This window comes from Monoraphidium neglectum (assembly GCF_000611645.1).
Source record: "Monoraphidium neglectum strain SAG 48.87 unplaced genomic scaffold scaffold00099, whole genome shotgun sequence".
NCBI lineage: Eukaryota > Viridiplantae > Chlorophyta > Chlorophyceae > Sphaeropleales > Selenastraceae > Monoraphidium > Monoraphidium neglectum.
This window is the reverse complement of record NW_014013529.1, coordinates 94-19479: the sequence shown is the minus strand read 5'-3', so window position 1 is coordinate 19479 and position 19386 is coordinate 94. Positions and strand designations below refer to the sequence as shown.

The window sequence follows — 19386 nt, the reverse complement described above, 5'->3', positions numbered from 1 at the left end:
ATTGCAAGGATTTGCATGCAGCAAGAACACAAGCTTCATCAAAGGCGCCGCCAGCCTGGCCATGACGCAAGGGCGCCACCATGCCTACTAACCATGCACAGCCGCAGCAAAAGGGGGGCCAAGGATGCCAAAACGAGCCTCATCGCAGCGTCGTGCGGCGCACAAGAGGCCTCCTGCTGCGGATGGCGGTGCACGTGGGCCTAAAACAGCACGCAAGACTGAGGCCCGGAGGGGGGCAAGGGGGGTTTGGATTTTGCTTGGTCCTGAAAATGCTAAAAGCATCATAAAACCCTGGTTTGAGCGGCCTGCCGACGGGTGCAGGGGCTTTGTGCAGGACCCCAAAACCAAGCGTGGCAAACGATCACGCAAGGGACTGACAGGGAAACAATTGCGGGGCGGGTCAGGGGTTGCTTAATCAAATGTGCATGCTTAAAGGTCGCCCTGATTGGCGCATGGATGGTGCAGGCACCCCAGGGTCTTGCAGGCGCTGATGTCACCCCTCCTCGCTCGTTGCACAGCTCGTGTTTTGCCAGCAGACAACCAGTCAACCATGCCAACGGTCAGGCGCCGCCCTCTAATCAGCCACAAAGCGAAAAGCACAGATGACCAAACAACCCATGTTGCGGGAAATTTGTTTGGATGTGCAGGCGGCCTGGCCGGCGGCCACATCAGGAGGGAAGGGGGGCAAAGGGAAGTGTTGAAGTGCAGAAAGACGAGGGAAGCACAGTTTGCTGTTCCAAGGCCACGCTGGCAGCCACGCCAGCGCCGGTGAAAAAGCCAGGGGGCAGTGACGCCGGTCCATGCGTGGCGAGCTCAGACGCGAGCCAACTGTTCGCTGGCACTGCGTCCGGCGGCGTGCCCAGCAGACTCGCGTCGCGGGCGGTCCGCGGCAAGGCGCGCCGCGTGATTCCAATTCTTTTTTGTGCAAACGTCAGGGGTGCGGCGGTCCCTCTGCCGGTCCGGTGCTGCTGCTGGTCTCGCTGCCCTGACCCGTCGCACCCGCACCGCCGTTACCCAGAGCGGCGGCGTCGCAGCCATTGCCGCTGGGTGTGGCGCGCCGGCCGCGCGCCGGCTGCCGTTTGTCGGCAGTGCGTGGTCGCTGCCGCGGCCGCCGCTGCGGCTGCTGCTGCTGCTGCTGCTGCTGCTCCTCTTCCGCCTGTTGGGTGTCCCGCTGCTCCTGCATTGGCTGAGGTCGCTGCTGCCGCTCCTCATCCCGCTCCTGCTGCAGCGTCTGCCGCGGGGGCGGCTCCTGCTGCTGGGACGCAGCCAGCTGCCCGCGCGACTGGGCCTCGGCGTCGACCTCCGCCCTGCTGCGCGCCCGCAGCGCCTCGAGCGCCCGGTGCAGGCCGCTTAGGGAGGAGACATAAGGGAAGCAGGCCACCATAAATCTGGCGACCTGGTCGGATCGCAGGATCGACCCGTAGATCGCTAGCGTCGCCGCGGCGGAGTTGATGAGGTAATCGCGCTGCACGGCTGTCAGATCTGAGACCAGGCGCTCCTGGGCCTCCACGTCAGAGGCGGCGGCGCCGCCGCACTGTGCGGCGAGGCGCTCGCGGGCGGCGATGATGCCGGCCATGCGGGTGTTGAGGAACTCGTAAAAGGTGAGGAGCTGCTCTTCCTGTGGTGAAGGGGATCCGCACAGGTGTGTTTGTGTGTGTGTGTGTGTGTGTTTGTGTGTGTGTGTTTGTGTGTGTGTGTGTGTGTGCGCGCTTGCGTGCGTGCATGCATGATTTGGCATTGATATGAGCGAGAGCATGCATGCATGCATGCATGCATGCATGCATGCTGCTGTTTAGGTGTCATGATGCATGATTCAGATGCCACACTGTGATGGACTCAGCAGCTCACATGCAAACCGGATCTACTCGGCGGCTGGCACGAATGTTTGTCTTCCACAAGAGCAGCAACCCAGCCGCCACTTCTTTCTTCCCTCCAACCCCCTTCCCCATAACCCGAGCGGAAGCGCGCGCGCCCCACCTGGACGCTGGACAGCCCTATCTGAGCCACGGCCCACTCCCAATGCGTGTCGGGCACCGCCGGCCCCGTCTCCAGCAGAGGCCCGTCGTCCGGCGCCTCCAGCGAGCTCATCAGGATGGACGCAAACGCGGAAGGGGCCGGGGCCGCGCCGCCGCCCTCGCCCATCGCTATCATGGCCACAACCTCGAGCATCTGCTTGAGCTCCGCTTGGACCCGCCGCAGGGCGGCGTCGGCGTCAGGCGCGCCGCTCTGCAAGCGGCTGGGGTCTCGCAGGGGGCGTGCGTGCGCATGTGCAGGGGGTGTGAGACAGAGCATGCGTGGCGGCAGGCGCATGGTGGCTGGTGATGCGCGCGGCGGCGGTCGCAAGCAGTGGTTTGCATGCTGTGGTGTGGCGGCGCAGCGGTTGGTTTGGGGCCATGCAGCTGCTGAGCGAGCCCGTCGCCCCAGCCCGCCGCACGCTCACATCAAGAGAGGGGCGCAGGTCAGTACAAAGCCCCGCAGGTGCCGCCGGAGCGTCGCCGTGGTGGGCTCGAAGCCCGCGTCGCCCGCGCGCCGCGCGGCGGCCGCCGGGCACCAGCCGAGCGGCACGGCCGCGTCGGTCTCGCCGACGCCACTGCCGCTGCCGCTGCCGCTGGACTGCTGAAGGAGGTCCGGCGCAGTGCAGTTGGCGGCGTCACCCGCGGGCGCGGCGTCGTAATCGCGCCTCATCTGGCGTACGTAATCGCGCACCCACTTTTCAGCAACCGAGCCGCCGCCGCCGCCGCCGCCACTGGTTGTGATTCGAGCGCAATCGACCGTGCCGGGATCAGCGGTGGCCAAACACTCCAAGCCTCCCTCGCTACCATCAGGAGCGCTGCTGCCCTTGAGCATGCTGCCAAGCTGCAGCAGCGCCATGGCGTGGCGCCCAACTAGGTTGACCATGGACGCGCGCGTGCTGAGGCGATGCTGCTCAGCAGCGAGCACCTCAACCTGCCGCTGCCGCTGGATGACAAGGCCCTCTAGATCGGTGATAGTCTTCTTGAGAGCGCTGTTGCCGCTGAGCGGCTTCTTGCTCGCCATGCGCGCGATTTCTTGGGTGGGGACCCTTGGGAGGCCGACGGGCCGCTACGAGCCAGCCCTGACTGATACAGATGATGAGATACAACAACTCATCGCTTGAAGTTGGGTAGCAAGCCTTTCGCCATCTCTGAGGGGTCCCAGCCCGCGATCACAGCTTGACAAATCGCTAGTGCTAGTTTTAAGAAGACAGATTGCTCGCAAGCAACAACAAAACTTTGGGTTGTGAAGCGCCACTGCCAAGGCCCGCGCTTCTGCTGGCCGCCGACCACGAAGAGGTCACTCACACCTGGGCTGTTCACAGTGCTCCAAAAAGGATGAGTCAGCATGCGCAAAACGCAGGACCCCCAGGAACCGGGATTACGCATGCGTCAGGGCTGCTATTGCCACAAGCAACTAACGCCAGGGCCGTCGACCAAGTCATGAGCTGTCCCCAGCGGGCCGTGCGGGGCGCAAGGCACAACGCTGCGACGCGTCGCGGGGGGCTGTCGAGCAACACAAATGGCTGAGGGTCCTCGGGGCTCCATGCTGGAACTCTTTGGGCGTGCAGATGAATCATCTGCAGGCATGCCCGTTTTTCAACCCTCACCCTTGCGCACCTGCATGCACCCGAGACCCCTGCACCCTCTGATGTCCGTGATGCTGAGCGCCCAGCAATCTTCAGCAATCTCGCTCCCTTGATTGCGCTCCCGTGCACGTCATTTTTGCTTTCCTCCAGATCCTCACGACGTAAACGAGCGCACTGCTGCGGTCACATGCGCATTGCAATTGTCTGCTTCATTTTAAGCAACTGCTTGCATCACTTTACCCTCCATGCAAACAGGCGGCAGGACCAAGGGGCCCATCTGGTCACACACCTCAAACGCCAAGATATCCAGACTGCACCTGTTACTCGTCGCAGCCCCGCCATAGCACGACTTTGGTGCAAAGCAAACCCGCATGGCAGGTCGCACGGGCACCGCCCAGCCGCAACAGCCGGCCTCAATTTTGCCTGGCAAGATTACCCCGGACGCATGGCCCTCGCGTGTGCACGTCACGATCAAGCTGCGTGGCCGTTGCTGCCGGGTACTGCTGCGCCGTCGGCTGCCGCGGCGTCCCCCTCCTCCCCCTCCTCCTCGTCGTCCTCAAAGCGATCTGGGTCCTCCTCCATCAACTGTGCGGGGTGTTGCAAAGGCGTGCACGGCGTGCTCATGTGATATGCTACAGAAGCTGTGCCGAGCACAATGCCCAAGTGTATTGGTGTGGTGGCGTGGTTGGAAACAGGGTTGAGACGGAGGTGAAATGGCGCGGAGGTTGGCAGAGGAAGAGGTCGTGTCGTTCGTTCAGCAAAAGTGTTCCACACGTCCTGTGGGGGATGCCGTTGCGTTAGGGTGGCTGCAATGCACCCCTCCTGTGCGCATGAAGCAAGCCTAGATATGACAACACCACGCTCCCAGAACCAGCGCGCCGCCCCCGGGCCCGGCCCCTCCAGCCCCGCCCCCTCACCTGGTCGACGTCGTCCCGCAGCCCCAGCGCGCCCTCCGCCCGCGCCGCGATCAGCGCGTCCCGCTCCTCGGCCGGCAGCCCCGCCAGAACCTCGGCCTCGTCGAAGAAGAGCTCGGCCTGGCCGTCGTCTGCCGGCGGGGTAGTAGTATTGGGATCAGAAGTGTCACAGCGTTCCGAGATGGTAGGAGGCCCGCACGCGCCCGGCAGCGGTTTCAAGGGATGAACGTGCCGTCACCGCAACGCGAGCGGGACGGGCCTGGAAGGCGCCGGGCGTGCCACGGGCGATGCATGGCGTCCGCATGGCAGCAGGCCGGGTTGCCGTTGGCAGCGGACAGCATGCAGTGTGAGGGCAAGCTTGTCTGCGAAGCTGGCAGCTGCAGACACACCCACGCATCCAAGGGAACGCAGCAGCATTGCATGAGTACAGACCTTCATTGTCGGAATCGGGGTTGAGCGCTGAGCACTCGCACATCGCCTTAAAGAGCCCCTCCACTGCAGTTGCAATTGCAAGGGGCGTAGGAGGGCGCGTCGGTGCGCACGGCATGCCGCACTCGCGTCATAGCACTGTGGCCGCGTGCAATGACCTGCAATCGCCTTGTCCGGCAAGCCGTGCCGCCAGAGGTGCTGCTGCTGCTCCTGCTGCTGCTGCTGCTGCTCATGCTGCTGCTCCTGCTGATACTGCTGAAGCGGGCACAAAGCGAGCATTATGCCAGGCAAGGGTCCTGGGCGGGCTTGCCTCCATTGACACAACCCGCAACTTCCATCTGAGATCCATCCTTCAGCAGCCCCGCAGGACAAACTTCTGGGGTCCATGCAACCAACCTCCCGGCCTCACCTGCCGCAGCGTCCGCCGGTACCAGCCGCAGCTCGGCAGTGATTTCCTCTCCCTCCTCCCCCTCCTCGCCCCCCTCCTCGCCGCTGCCGCTGCCGCCCTGGCCCCCGCCGCCCCCGCTGCCGCCGCCGCCGAGGGCGCCCGCCAAGCCCGTCATGGGGGCGTCCTCGTCATCGTCCCCCTCGTCCAGTTGCAAGTAAACACAGGGCCGCGGGAAGCTGCTGGCGTCTGTCGATACCGCGTGCATCACGATTTGGGGGAAGCGCAGGGACAGGCCGCGCGCGCCAGGGGCGGCGCCGGACGGCAGCCAGACGATGCGCCTGCGGCATGCGTTCAGCGTGAGAGCGGCGCGGGCGGCGGCCGCGCGTGCCAAGGGGGGCGGCCGTGAGGGATGAGAGCAGCAGACGGCATAATCAGGTTTGTGCTTGGTCCCGACTGCACACTGCAGCAACAGGACCTGGGATGCTGGCTGGAAGTTTGCAACCTCGAGCGCTGCATTGGCCTCTACATTTCGGCGGGCACGGGAGCCATGACCTGCCGCAGCAGGAGGGGGCTTCCTTCTGCCTGCATGATCTAGCCCTACCTGGTGGTGACGTAGCAGGTGCCTGTCCCCAAGGATAACCCTTCGTCGCCGATCGCCGCCTCAACGTCGCCAAATGACGCCGACAGCTCCTCTGCCAGGTCTGTGTCAAGCTCAGGTCGCCCGTCCGCAGTTGTCTGGACGGTCGTTTGGACATCTAGACGATCAGCAAAGTCATCCAGCTGCTGTGGGGTCGCGGCGGCCGTCATCTTTTGCGCCGTGCGATCTGGCGAGATCAGGCCGGCACTTACTGTGCACCACCAGTAATCTTCAACTTTGCATACGTGTCCGCTAGAATCTATTTTTACGTAGCAATTTCACTACCAAGATATCTGCCACGGACAGTTCACTTCAGTGTATTCTGCAGAGCTGCAGCTGCGTTGCTGCACAAGAGTCAGCTGCTGCAGACGCCCTCTTGCCGCACTGACAATGGGCATCCCCTGAAAAGTATGCAGCAATGAATAACAAAGCGCATCATGTCGGCCATCGAGCGCCGGCCCACCCCCTCGCCAAGCACGGCGGCAGCAGCGCGACTGCAGGCACGCCCTCACACCTGGCGGCTAGCGAGGCCGGCAGCTCAGGCAACGGCGGCAGCGGTGGCAGTGGCAGCCCCCCCAAGCTGCGGATCCTCGCGCTGCATGGCAGCAGGCAGGACGGCGCCGTGTTAGCGGCGCGCCTGAAAACGCTCATCAAGAAGCTTTCCAGCATTGCGGTGAGCCGGAGCAAGGCCGACGCGTGACACGCCTGTGTCCCTTCGCTGGCCTGCGCCCAGCGTCCTCCATACCGGCGCCTGCTAGGCCCCCTCCCTAGGGCGGCGCCGCGGGCACAGCACTAATCTCATCTACCCTCCTGCGCGCCTGCAAATTGTGCACCAGGCACCCGCCTGGGCGCACCTGCACCCCTTACCGCCTGTCCCCGTGCCCATGATCAACCCCACCCCCTTCGTGGCCCGCAGGACATCGAGTTCGTCGATGCCCCACATCTTCTGCCATTGTGCGACGGCCAGGCCGTCCCCATGCGCTGCTGGTGGCGCTCCTGGGCGCTCGAGCCCCTGCAAGGCGCGCCCTCAAGCCCAGCCAGCCCTGCCGCCCACGACGGCGTGGGCGCGTGCGACAGCAGAGAGGCGCGCCGGGCGGAAGTCGACCGGATGATGGCGGCCGGCTGGGGCGAGCGCATCGCGGACGACTGGCGCGAATCCTTGGACGTGCTCGAGCGCACGTTTGCCGACCGCGGCCCGTTCGATGGGCTCCTCGGATTCTCCAACGGCGCCGCCGCCGCGTTCCTGCTCGCGCGCCACGCGGCCGCGCGGCCGGTCGCGTTCCCTGGACTGCGCTTCGTCGTGCTTGCCGGGGGCTACCGCCCCGAACCCTTGGCACTCCTCGCACCTCCGAGCCTGCCGAGGGACGCGGCGTCCGCAGCGGGGCCGGGCGGTGTGCAAGGGGGTGCGGCCGCACCCGCCCTCAAGAGTGCTGCGGGTGGGCTGGGAGCGCCGCTGCAGATCGCGTCACTGCACATGGCAGGGGCGGATGATCTTGTCGTGACAGTCCAGGACAGCCTGGATCTGGCGGACTGCTTCGATCTAGACAGCAGGTGGGCGGCACCCGGCTGCTTGGCACGCGCCTTGGCGCTTGTGCAACCCATTTTTCGCCGCGTGCAGCGAGTGCTGCATCCTGGCTTTACTGGGGCCTCAATTTTGCCTGCTCCTGGTCTCACAATCCCTGTGCCCCTTGCGTCCACACCTTTACAATCCCCCTCCGCGCCCATAATACACACCCGCCTCCAGGCAAATTCTCCTGCACGAAAGCGGCCACTGCGTGCCACAGCAGGCGCGCCACTGCGCCGAAGTTGTGGCCTTTGTTTCGCAGTTTTGGGACGGTGGGCCGGCTGCGGCGGTTGGGCCGCACTCACAGCCGCGCGGGAGGGGCCAGACGCGGGGTAGGGGGCAGCGAGGGCAGGCAGATGGCGGTGAGGCGCAGCGGCTCAAGGAGCAGGGTGGGCAGCGACAGCAGTTGCAGAATACCCGGCAGCACCAGAGTCAGCAGCACCAAAGCCAGCAGCACCAGAGTCAGCAGCATATGACCCCACAGCAAGAGCAGCAGCGACGGGGAACGCGGCAACCCCCGGCAACCCCACCACAGCAAACCCAGAGGCAGCCGTCTAAGCAGCCCTTGCCAGTGGGCCAAAACATTGCTGCTGCTCCTGCAACATCATCACCAGCTGCGCCTACACAGCCGTCAGCAGCAGCCACCATCGGGCCCCCGCCGGCCCAAGCTGGCATCGGCGTAGTGCGCAGGTCGGCTGGCGAGGTGGCATCTGTGGCGCCGTTCAAGCCGACAGAGGAGCAGCTGGAGGAGATCGAGGCGCTCGAGGTGCATTTTTGCTGTTGATGACCTTGTTGATCCGTTACTCAGCTTGGATGCTGATGAAATGTTGACCGACTGGCAGCACTCCCACAGCCAGGGCAGCTTCCTCGCCAGGAGCAGCACTGCCCGCATCTTTGCGAGTACACTCCCCCCCTTTCCGGGGACCCGGCCGCAATCATGCCTTCTTGTCCTCCTCCTTGCCCTGCACCTCCTTGCCATAGGCCATCTTCATGTCCGAGTTCACATCGATACAGTCATCGCCGCCGCGGTTTGCAATCAAACTGCGGCAGCCGGGCGCCGGCAGTGATGAGGAGGAGCGGGATGGGGAGCGCGGAGCGGACGCCGGCGCCTCGGCGACAGAGGGGCCAGTCAGCCGCCTTTTCACGCTGAGGTTCACGCTTACCAGGGTGAGTAACAGAGGGGTGTTGGGCACGTGTATGCCTGAAGCCCTGTTTGACACGTGTCTAAAAGAATGTCTTGGACACGCTGTCACGCTGTCTCACGGAGTGTCGGTGTTTGGTCAGCTGATCCGCCTTTTGGCAGCCTGCGGCTGTTGAGTGCCTTAGATGTGGCAGGTGCTCGCCCTCGGATGTGCTTGCAAAGTCCGTGTCTGCAGGCACCTCTTGTTGCGCGGTTTGCAGCAATCAATCATGATTAAAATGATTTCGTGACCTCCTAGCAGCAATTGATACCCAGCCTCGCACCTGTGCCAGAGCAGCGGCACCAGCAACTCATGATTGACCCCATCCAGATCGCGACCCTGACCTTCCCCTCCCCTGTTTTCTTGCTCTCCCCTCCCCAGGATTACCCTGCATCAGGCGGCCCTGTCATCGAGGTTCTGGGGCCCCTGGGTGTCAATGACCCGCGCCGCACGGCCCTTGTGTCGGCGCTGGGTGCCGAAACCACGTTGCAGCGCGAGGCGATGGGCGGCGCCGGCTTTGTATACCCCTTGGTGGCGTTTGCGCAGGTGCGTTTGAAGCTCGAAGTTGAACTGCCGATTGGCTGCGCAGCGGTGCACAGCCCAGCTCGTCTACAGCTCGCTGTGCGTCTCAGGTGATACATGCGTTCCAACTGCCCCAGATGTGAAGGCTGCTGGACGTATCTCCTCGGCAGGTCTGGAAGGCAGCAATCGAGCCTGGTAAAGGAATGAAAGTGCAAGGCTCCTGCGCGGAGGTTTTGCATGACCACTGCGACCCCCCTTGCCTCTGCAGGAGTGGATTGACGCCAATCTCCCTCCTGACCTCGGCAGCCGGAAGGATGGAACAGACGCAGCGGCCGCGGCGACGCCTGCACTGGCTGCGGGAGCCGGGGGACCTGATGACGTGGCGGCTGCGGCGCCCGCGCTGGTGTGGTGGGACGAGGAGGAGGCGGACGGAGAGCTGATCAGGGTCGCGACTGAGGAGGCCGCTGCGGCGCAGTGGGCGGCTTGGCGGGGCAGCGACGCGGCAGTGGTGGAGGAGGAGGGGGTGGGCGCAGACGGGACGAGCTGCGAACCCCGCCAACAGCAGCATCAGCAGCAGCAGCAGCAGCAACAGCAGCAGCCGGCATGGGAGGCGGCGGCCAGCGAGGGGCAGCGAGGTGCATGGTCCTACTGCGTGGGCTTGGTGAGTGCCCATGATATGGGCACTGGGCGGGCACTGCGCTTGGAACAGCCGCACCAGGCACTACACATGGCTGATGCCACCCATGCGGTCCTTCCAGGCACTTGGCAGGGCGATATCTATGGTTGCCACAAGTTTGTTTGCGAGTAAGGGGCGCCCCTTGCTTACCGCAAAAGAGGAAGAGCGACTTTTGCAGGCGGGGTGATGAGAATTCTGGCACGCCGTTTGCTGACTGGACGGCGCCACAAATCTGACCACGCACAGGTTGGAAAGCCGTCGGCTGGCAAAAGCAGCCTATTCAACGCCGTAACAGGTGGGTAGATGCACGCAGAGTGCAGTGCTGTTTGCGAGCAGTTCAAACGATGTCAGTGACAGACACGGTTATATGCATATGCAAGCGGCTGGGCGCAGCGTGTCGCTGACTCCTTGCCAGCCCGCTTCCATGCAACGCATCCCTAAGTTATCTTGTCACGTTTGCCTCCTCCTCCTCAAACCCCGCCTCTTGCTCTTCTGCCAATGACGCCCCTGCCTGCCTGCACCAACCTCTCCTGTCTTGTTTTCCCCCTCTTGCCGTCCCCCCATTCCGGTTGTCCCTTCGTCCCATGACTCCTTTACTCCCTCTTCATGATGTCATAATGACATCTGCAAACCCTCTTCCCACCAGACCCGGAAGACGAGCGCGACGAGGCAAAGGTGCGTGGTGCGTGCGCAGCCCCCAAGCGTGCGCACCTGTAAATGCTGCCCCAGGCAGTCATGGCAGCAGCCCATGCGACCCGCGATGCTTCATGAGCATCACAGTGGTTGCACCCCAATTGGCGGAGGCGGTGCGCGCCCTTGTCAACGCCATGAAAACACCAAGTCCGCGCCACAGGCTGCACACATGATAAGTCACCGCACAAGCCCCACCATCCTACCAAGCTTCCGCTGTTTTGCCACCCCAAACCCCAAGGTTGGCGCCTACCCTTTTACCACCATCGACCCCAACATCGGCCGCGGCTACGCGCTCGTCCCGGACCCCTCCCCGCTGCTGGGCCTCTCCCTGGGTGGGTGCGGCTGGCAGGCGGCCCTCCTTGGCGGCCTGGTTCCCTGGTCGGCCCCCTAGCCTGGCGCCGCTGCAGCCCCTGCGTGCAAATGCTGCCTGTGCGGCTGCAGCTCATCATCGCCAGGCACACCGTGCTAGATGGCGACCCTTTGAAGGGAACGGCATCAACCTCAACATCGAATTACACGATGACATCATGCATCAGCCACGCCACGCCTGATCCGGCCATCCTGCACACTGTCGCTTCTGATCACCTTGCAACACTCCCTGTTCCCCCCACTTTGCGCAGCCCAAGCCAAGCCGCAGTTCGGCTTTGCCCCGGGCTTCGACCCGTCTGTGGCGCCCCCCGGCCTCAGCCGCGTGGGGCCGCTGCTCAGGGTGGCGGAGCGCTTTGGTGGCTGCGGGATGACGGCCTGGAGGAGGGTGCCTGTGGTCATCAAAGACGTGGCCGGCCTCGTGCCAGGTGAGTAGCCCGCCCCTTCATGTGTTCGTGAGCTTATGTGCGCATGCGTGTGCGTATGAGTGTGTGCGTGCCTGCGCAGGAGTTCGCTTGCTTCCATGTGAATGGATGGGTGTGTGCGTGCCTGTTCGCCTGCGTGCAGTATAGAGAAGCACGTGCAGGCTGAGTGCTCATCGATGTTTGTGCTTTGCTGTTGCAAGTGTGCATGGCAAATGCACGCTTGTGCACGTGTGAACCAGGAGCCACACATTAAGCGGTGGCGCCCGCATCACCACTAGACATTCTCATCCAGGGCCTTTGAGGCCCTGCACCTTCCACCCATCCATTCCCTCGCTCAACCGTCACCACCACCCCCCATACCGCACCCCCTCGTCTCCATGGCTCAGAGCGGCCCACCCCACACCCCACCCCTCCTGCTGCACCGAACCCCCAGGCGCGTACAAGGGCCGGGGCAGGGGCAACGCGTTCCTTAACGACCTGTGTGATGCGGACGCCCTCATCCACGTGGTGGACGCCAGCGGCACCACCGACACTGGGGGAGGGGCGGCCAAGGAGGGGGAGGGCGCGGACCCGCGCGACGACGTCAGGCAAGAGGGAGGGGGAGGGGCGTTGTGAGTGGACCAAAGTCTGCACGGCTGGGGCCGCGGCGCCGCGGCCTCAGACGAGGCATCAGCTTAGCGTGCGCCGTGTCTGGGACACTTCATGTTCTGAGTTGAGCATGGGGCAGTCGCTGCTGCCGCCCCTCAAGGCACATGCCGACGCGTGGTTGACCCGTGCTTGGCTGCTGCTGCGCACGATTGTGCATCCCGCGCAGGTGGGTGCGAGAGGAGCTGCACCGCTGGGTGTTCAATAACGTGCGGGCAAAGTGGCCGCAGGTGAGGCGCGCGCCAAAGCCACGGGCCCAGACCCTGAGGCGCGGCGGCCGGGTCAATGGGGGCCTGCGGGCGAAGGGTCAAGCGGGCGACCTGTCAGGCGTGTGCGCCGCCACGCAGTGTGCCTGTCAGCCCGTCCGCCTTGCGGGCACACGGCCCTTTCGTACCCTCACCGCATCATCCCTGTTGCAGGTGCTGCGGCGCCCGTCAAGGCTGATGGACCTATTCTCCGGGTACCACGCTCCAAGGTACCGTTTTTCTTTTCTGGCTGTTTTTTTGATATGATTTACTTACACAAGTGCTTGATTGGCAAGCACTAGGCCACCATTCGACCAACGCAACATATGTAAGGGTCAAGGGGGCGTCACTAGGGGCATCTGCAATCAAACGGCGGCGCGCGTCACCAGGGGGCCGTGCCCCCCTCTGGCCCTGCGCCGCGTTCCCCCATCGCCCCCCAATCTGCACTCTGTTGCTCTGGATCTTGCCTGGTCTGTCCCGCTCAAGTCCAGGTGTGGCCGCGGCCGCCTCCGGCCCCACCCCGCTCACTTCGTCCCACACACATACCCTTTGGTCGACATCTCACCACAGAGCGCATGGCTGCGACTGAAGCCCCCTGCTGACCCACCCCCCCCTGCTCACAACTCCCAACCCGTCTAATACCGTACTGCAATCGGTCAAACAAATTCTCAATCCCCACCCACTGCCGCCCGTAGGTCCCTGGTAGACGCGGTGCTGTCGCACTGCGGTGTGAGACCCGACGCCCTGGCGGCCGAGGGGGCCGGCCTCAAGCAGAGCGGCCCGCCAGGCAAAGAGGCGCTCCCCACGACGGCAGCCCCAGGGCAGCAGCAGCAGCAGCAGCAGGCACATGGGCAGCAACAGGGGCAGCAGCAGCATCAGCAGCAGCAGCGGGGCGGCCTCGGCGCTCGGGGGCTGGAGGGGCGGGTGGTGGCTTACAAAAGTGTGCAGGAGTGGCAAGAGGCCGATCTTCACAGGTGTGCGGGGTAAATGAAGCTGCGGGGTGCCCAGCATCGGGGGTTGTGAGATGGGAGCGCGGCTTTCTCGTTGGGTGCCCCCAATCGCGCTAACACGGGACCTGGTGTTCCCATGCCGATTGACAGCTGCAGCTGCATGTTGACGGCTGCCAGACACTCAGCCGTACACCAGACGCCATCCACCAAGCTCCACAGCCCGCCCAGCCCGGTTGCGTCATTTGCGCTATCCGCACAAGCAAGCGACCTTGATTCGTCTTCCCTCACAGGCTGGTCGCCCACTTCTTGGCGGCGCGATTTCCGATCCTGCTGGCGCTCAACAAAGTGTGTGTTGACCAGGGTTGACCAACCTTTTGACTAATGTCCGCACGCAGCCGCCAGATCGAGCGCGTCCAGTCATCACTGTCTTTCAGCACAGTCACGAAGACATCCCCGGACCAACCTTCGTTCAATTAAACTCGTACCCCATTCGCCTGCCCAGTCTCTTTCTCCTCTCCTCAACCCGCTTCCCACCACAAATAAGAAACCCCGATCTCACCACAAATTCGAAACCCCCATCAGGCCGACCTGCCGTCAGCGCGCGACCACATACCTCGCGTCCTGGCGGCATACCCCCACGACCCGGCCGTCCCCGTCAGCGCCGCCTCAGAGCGCGCGCTCTGCGGCCTGCGGCGCGCGGGGCTGGTGGCGTACACCCCCGGCACGCCCGACGCCGCAATGGTCCCGGGCGGCGGCGGCGGCAGCGGTGGCGAGCGCGCGTCGTCCTCTGCGTCCGCTGCTGCTGCAGCGGCAGCGGAACAGCTGGCGGCAATAGAGGCCAAGGTGCTGCGTCCACTGGGCAGCACCGGGGCTGCGCTGGCGCTGAGCTGTGCTGTGGCGATGCGGCCGCCGCGGCTGGTGTTCCCCGTGGGAGGTGAGGCGCACTGTTGTGTGTATGCACGCGGCTGAGGCCCCACGTCTGCGTCATCACACCCCTGAAATGTTTGACTGTCTCTCAATTTGTGGGTCGCCCTTGGATGCATCCATTGCGAATGCATAATATCAAGTATAAAGGATAGGCGCTGATGCAAGTTCCCAGCCGCCCCTGTTGGGCGTGTTGACTTGACTGTCAAGTCGACTGAGATCGCATCACATTGCCTCAAACGGCTTGCAAACAGCCGCCTCGGAATTCGGATCGCCCCACCAACCCACCTGCAACGCAGACCGCGAGACCTTGGCAGCCATAGCCGCCGGGCCCCGCGCCGGGCGTGCCGGCGGCGCGGGCACCGCGACCGGCGCCGGCAAGGCGCGCCGCGCCGACGGCGGCGCGCCGGGCGTGCTGAGGGACTGCGTTCTGATGCGGCAGGGCAGCCGGGTGGGCGACGTGTACGAGGTGGGCCGGGGACGGCATTGTCCGTGGGCTGGACGCAAGTGGCTCTCTCTTGCGCGCGTTTGGGGCTCTTGGTGCACCTGGGGCAAAGGGATGGTTCAGGGCTTGACGGGTCCCACGCACGTGTGGACTCCTTGTGGCCCCGCAAAGGCCAAGGCAGCGCCACACCGCGAGGCAAGCTTGCCGTGGCCCCGCGCACCGTTTTTCGCGAGACACTTCTGCTCTACTTTGGTGCTGCTTGACGGGGCAGCATTATCACAGCAGACAAGCCACCCAAGTCATGATGAAACCCAGCACGGCTTTGCGTGCCCCCCACTTCACTAGACAAAACGCCATCCATCTTATTCTCTTGATGCAGGTTCTGAAGCGGCAACCCTTCTCCCTGCTTGAGGGCGACCTCGTCCGCGCAGAGTGCAGGGTGTTGCCCAGCTCTGCGCCACCCCCATCCCAGGCGAAGCAGCTGCCGCCGAGCGCACAGCGCTCAGATCAGCAGCAGCAGCAGCAGCAGCAGCAGCAGCAGCAGCAGCAGCAGCAGCAGCAGCAGCAGCAGCAGCAGCAGCAGTGGCGGCTTGCACGGAAGGACGAGCCGCTCGGGCCCGCCAACTGCGTCCTCCTGCTGCTGACAAACCGCCGGACAGCGTGGCAAGCTGCAGCGCGCCAGCATGCGCATTCATGAGGGTATGGGGGCCTGTGCCACATGTCGGCCCATCAAGCTGTCACGCCATGCGCTGTGAAATCCGGCTCGCTTGTTGAGACATTTGATTTCCAAGATTTATGGGATGCCAGTAGTCGCCTTGGACCTACCCGCTGCAACGGCTGGGCTTCCGCAGCGACGAGCCCTGCGACGCCTCATCCGTGTAATCACTCATCGCACCTTACATGAATTAAAACATATAGACAATCAGCGGAGCGACAACAGAGGACACTGCTATGTAGTTTTGCAAAGCGCAGGTACGGTTCGGTAGCGCTTTAATACAAGCGGCGCTGTACGCGCGCGCACGGGGCCGCGCACCCTGGCGGACGGGTCGGCTTGGCCCATACGCTGCCGCCGCCCAGCGTTGCTCACGACGCTGCGTGTATCCCAAGCGCCAACACATGGCGCAGCAGCAGCTACGAGCACTACGGGGACGGCCTGGCCACCGATCAGCACACATTGAGGGCGGCCTTGAGGTGCTGGATACCTGGGGAACCGCCCAGGCCACGAGCGGTGCTGCATAGCAGCGTTGCTGCGCACTTGGGTAATGCCCTCAGCCCAGATGCGCCACTGTCGGCCGAGTGTCGCACACAAGGCTGTGGCAGCAGTCCCGGGCGGATTCTGGCTGCTGCCAAACCAAGCACGCTGCCAAGCCGTGCGCCGACGCGGCCATGTGGAGTGCGCGCACGCGCGGCGCTCAACCCGGTGGCTGCTGCTGCTGCTGCTGCTGCGGCTGCTGCATCCCTGGCTGCATCATATACGCCACGCCTGGCTGTGCCCCCATGGGCCAGAAGTTGACCCCCGCCATCTGCTGCTGCGGAGCGGCGGCCATCCCTGGAATCTGCATGGGCTGCAGCAGCTGCACCTGCCCCATCTGCCCCGGCCACTGCTGCAGCTGCATAGGCTGCAGCCCCTGCATCGCTTGCGGCGGCAGCTGCTGCATCGGCTGCAGCTGGCCGGGCATCTGCTGCATGGGCTGCATCTGCATGCCCTGCATCTGCACAGGCTGCATCTGCTGCATCGGCTGCAGCTGCATCGGCTGCAGCTGCATGCCTTGCATCTGCATGGGCTGCATCTGCATCTGCAGAGAGCCTGCAGAGGGTGAAAGAGTTGGGTGGTGCAAGCCATATTGCAATTAAGCGAGGGCAAGGGCGGTCGGTCGTGTGCAACACACCCGCCTCGACGGCGCCCTTTGTTTGCCTGTTTTGAGCTCACGCATTGGGCAAGATCAGGGCATCACAGCAACACGACGCCATCCAGACCATACAAGCGCTGTTGGAAGGAGGCTGCACGCAGCCCCCGATGCACAGCGCTGCTGCAGCGCACCGCTGCGGCCCCTGCCATCTGGGCACCCCGCGACGCATCTCTAAACCCACCTTGCGGCATCTGGGCAGTCATGAGCCCGCCCTGCCCCGCCTGCGCCAGCTGCTGCTGCCCCGCCAGCCCGGGGACCTGCTGCATGCCCACCCCCTGCTGCTGCTGCGCAACGCCCGGCTGCTGCTGCATCTGCTGCAACTGCTGCATCTGGAGCTGCTGCATCTGCATCGGCTGCATCTGCGGCGCTGGCTGCAGCTGCTGCATCTGGCCGCTGACGCCTACCTGGCCCATCTGGAAGCCGCCGCTGACTGCCATCTGCTGCTGAGGTTGCTGCTGCTGCTGTTGCTGCTGCTGGTACATAGCCTGCTGCGCAAACATGGCCTGCTGCTGTTGCTGCTGCAGCTGTTGCTGCTGCTGCAGCTGCTGTTGCTGCTGGTGCTGCTGCTGCTGCAAGGCGGCCTGCGACGCCTGCAGCTGGGTCCCCATGCCAGCTTGCATGCCCACGGCACCCATCCCCTGCACGTGCTGCTGCGGCGGCAAAGCCTGCTGCTGCTGTTGCTGGGGTGGCGTGCCCGCCCCAGCAACGCCCATACCCTGCATGCCTGCGTGCGCCATCTGTGGCGCGGCGTGCGGCGCCATCTGGGGCGTAAGATGCTGCTGATAGCTCACCATCGCCGCTGGCTGCTGCGCAATGCCCATGCCGCCTGCTCCCACAGCACCAACCATGTGCTGCTGGTGCTGCTGGCTCATGGCCGCGGATGGCGAAGGAGAGCCGGGCGCTGCATGCTGCGGCGCTGCCTGCTGTGGCAGCAGAGGCGTCTGCATGTGCTGCTGCTGCTGTGGTGGCAGCTGCATGTGCTGCGGCTGCTGCTGCTGGGGCGGCGGAGCCTGCTGCTGCGGCTGCTGCTGTTGCTGCTGCTGCTGTGGCGGAGGCGCCGTCACAGCTGCGGGCGGCGGAGCCTGCTGCGCCGCCGGCTGTCCCTGCGAGCCCTGCTGCTGTTGCTGCTGCTGCTGCTGCTGCTGCTGCTGCTGTTGCTGCTGTGCCGCCTGCTGCTGCTGCTGGTGTTGCTGCTGCACCGCGTCCTCGTAGGCTGTGATGGCCAGAGGGTCCAGGATTCGGCCGCCGTACTGCATCAGCACCGTCTAAGGGCAGAGCGGGGTCGGAAGGTGGGCGGGTGGATATGGCGCACGAATGAGAGGGGGCGTCGCGTGCCATGCGAGTGTGCGAGCGAGTGTGTTTGTGAATGTGTGTTTGTGGGTGTGCGTCTGTGCGTGACCGGGTGCGAGGGTCTAGTCAAGGCGGGGGTGGGAAGCTGCATGAGGGCCAAAGACGAGGTCGGGAGCTACATGAGGGTTGTGAGGGCCGATCGCAAACATGGCAAGGAGAGGGTCCCGCTCCTGGTGTCGTTTGGTCTGCGATTGATGGTGTGGGCTCCTCACCGCCCGCTGATGGTGGGAACAAACACCCGCCCTCAGGCGCCCGTCAGCACCAGCGCACATTAGCGCATGCGCGCGCCGAAACCGCGGGGTTCAGTGGACCCCGCGCCGCGTGCGGGCCCGGGGCGCACCTGCGTCAGCTTGATGTGGGTGTCGTGCGGCGCGGAGCGCACGCGGTTGGTGTCGCGGATCTGCTGGCGCTCCGCCATCCGCTGGGAGGCGAACTTGGCGTTCACAGGGGCGACAATGTCGATGTGGCGCCGCAGCACGCCCTCGGGGACGGGCAGGGTGCGCGAGAATATCTCCTTGGCCTGTAGGTTTTTTGTGGCGGGGAAGGGGAGGGTTTTGAGGGTTTTGAGGGGTGTCGTTGGGGCAGAGTGGCGGGCTCTGTTGGATGGTTCCGGTGGTGGACGAGCGGGTGGCGATTGGTGTTTTGGGGCGGCAAACAGTGGTTGCATCCGGGCTGGCTGCTGGAGCGACAGAGGTTGGAGTCCGGGGTGGGTGCAAGGCAGGGGGGCGGGTGCAAAAGGGTGTGCGGAGTCCCTGCATGCATGACTGCGACATGTGTCACAAAAGTAGCCTTGACCCACACGTTTGTAATCGCCTGGTGCCCCTTCAGGCGCAATCAAGGCCCTACGATCGCGCCGACGCGCCGGATGACGTGCCCCCCAGGCTCCCATGTGCGCGCGCCCTTGCCCACCTGCTGCTTGCTTATGGATGCGTACGAAATCAGGAAGCCGTCAGCGCTGCGGGGGGGCTCCTGCCCCTCAGGGACCTGGGCCGGCGTGTGTGTGGTTGGGTGCGTTTGTGCGTTTGTGTGTGTGATAGGGGGAGAGAGCCTCGGATTTCGTTTGGCGTAGGGTTCTCACGCCGCGGTGCCTCTGCATGAATGCGAAGCGCAACTGCTAGCCGCCGTGCGGCGACCCCTTGCCTCCAACGCGCACACACCCACGCACGAACCCAAGCACGCACATAGCACAGTAAGCGCAAACCATCGGTTGCGCATGCGCGCACGCACCTCCATTGGCGTCTTCTGCAGCGTCGCGTAGCGCGCCTTGCACCACTCGGCCCGCCGGCTCACACCCTGAGCACCAGGACCGGGGAGTGGGGAAGCCGGCAAGAGGGCCCGTTGTCGGTCGATCGGCGAGCGCTCGCAGCCGGCGGCGTGCAAGCGCAGTAGCGCAGCCGCTCTCACATATTTGGGGGGATACAACCCGCATGCGCGACGCGTCGCGTCGCGGCGTGCGTGTGAAGAGCGATAGCAGTGGCAGCAGCAGCATTGGGAGCGATCGCGGTCGGGGGCCGGATTGCC

General features: G+C 64.5%; 4 protein-coding genes across 4 annotated transcripts; 1 reads left to right on the top strand and 3 right to left on the bottom strand.

Annotated features, from left to right (window-relative positions):
* Positions 1–931: 931 nt before the first annotated feature.
* Positions 932–3036, bottom strand: MNEG_1053 (hypothetical protein; the record flags this gene model as incomplete). Its single annotated transcript, XM_014050463.1, has 3 exons — positions 932–1618; positions 1978–2236; positions 2441–3036. 3 exons carry the CDS (start codon positions 3034–3036, stop codon positions 932–934), a joined length of 1542 nt encoding a protein of 513 aa, XP_013905917.1.
* Positions 3037–4072: 1036 nt separating this feature from the next.
* Positions 4073–6139, bottom strand: MNEG_1052 (hypothetical protein; the record flags this gene model as incomplete). Its single annotated transcript, XM_014050462.1, has 6 exons — positions 4073–4186; positions 4519–4646; positions 4948–5010; positions 5103–5199; positions 5376–5670; positions 5934–6139. 6 exons carry the CDS (start codon positions 6137–6139, stop codon positions 4073–4075), a joined length of 903 nt encoding a protein of 300 aa, XP_013905916.1.
* A 1304-nt stretch (positions 6140–7443) lies between these two features.
* On the top strand, positions 7444–15302 carry MNEG_1051 (hypothetical protein; the record flags this gene model as incomplete). Its single annotated transcript, XM_014050461.1, has 18 exons — positions 7444–7520; positions 7714–7805; positions 8148–8299; positions 8515–8700; positions 9096–9260; positions 9505–9897; positions 10159–10207; positions 10559–10587; positions 10844–10937; positions 11226–11399; positions 11830–12007; positions 12211–12271; positions 12461–12516; positions 12982–13260; positions 13527–13581; positions 13819–14170; positions 14460–14629; positions 15078–15302. The coding sequence occupies 18 exons, from the start codon at positions 7444–7446 to the stop codon at positions 15300–15302; spliced, it is 2787 nt and encodes a 928-aa protein (XP_013905915.1).
* Positions 15303–16017: 715 nt separating this feature from the next.
* MNEG_1050 (hypothetical protein) lies at positions 16018–19098 on the bottom strand (the record flags this gene model as incomplete). Its single annotated transcript, XM_014050460.1, has 5 exons — positions 16018–16412; positions 16697–17780; positions 18206–18385; positions 18775–18849; positions 19093–19098. The coding sequence occupies 5 exons, from the start codon at positions 19096–19098 to the stop codon at positions 16018–16020; spliced, it is 1740 nt and encodes a 579-aa protein (XP_013905914.1).
* Between the last annotated feature and the right edge of the window lie 288 nt (positions 19099–19386).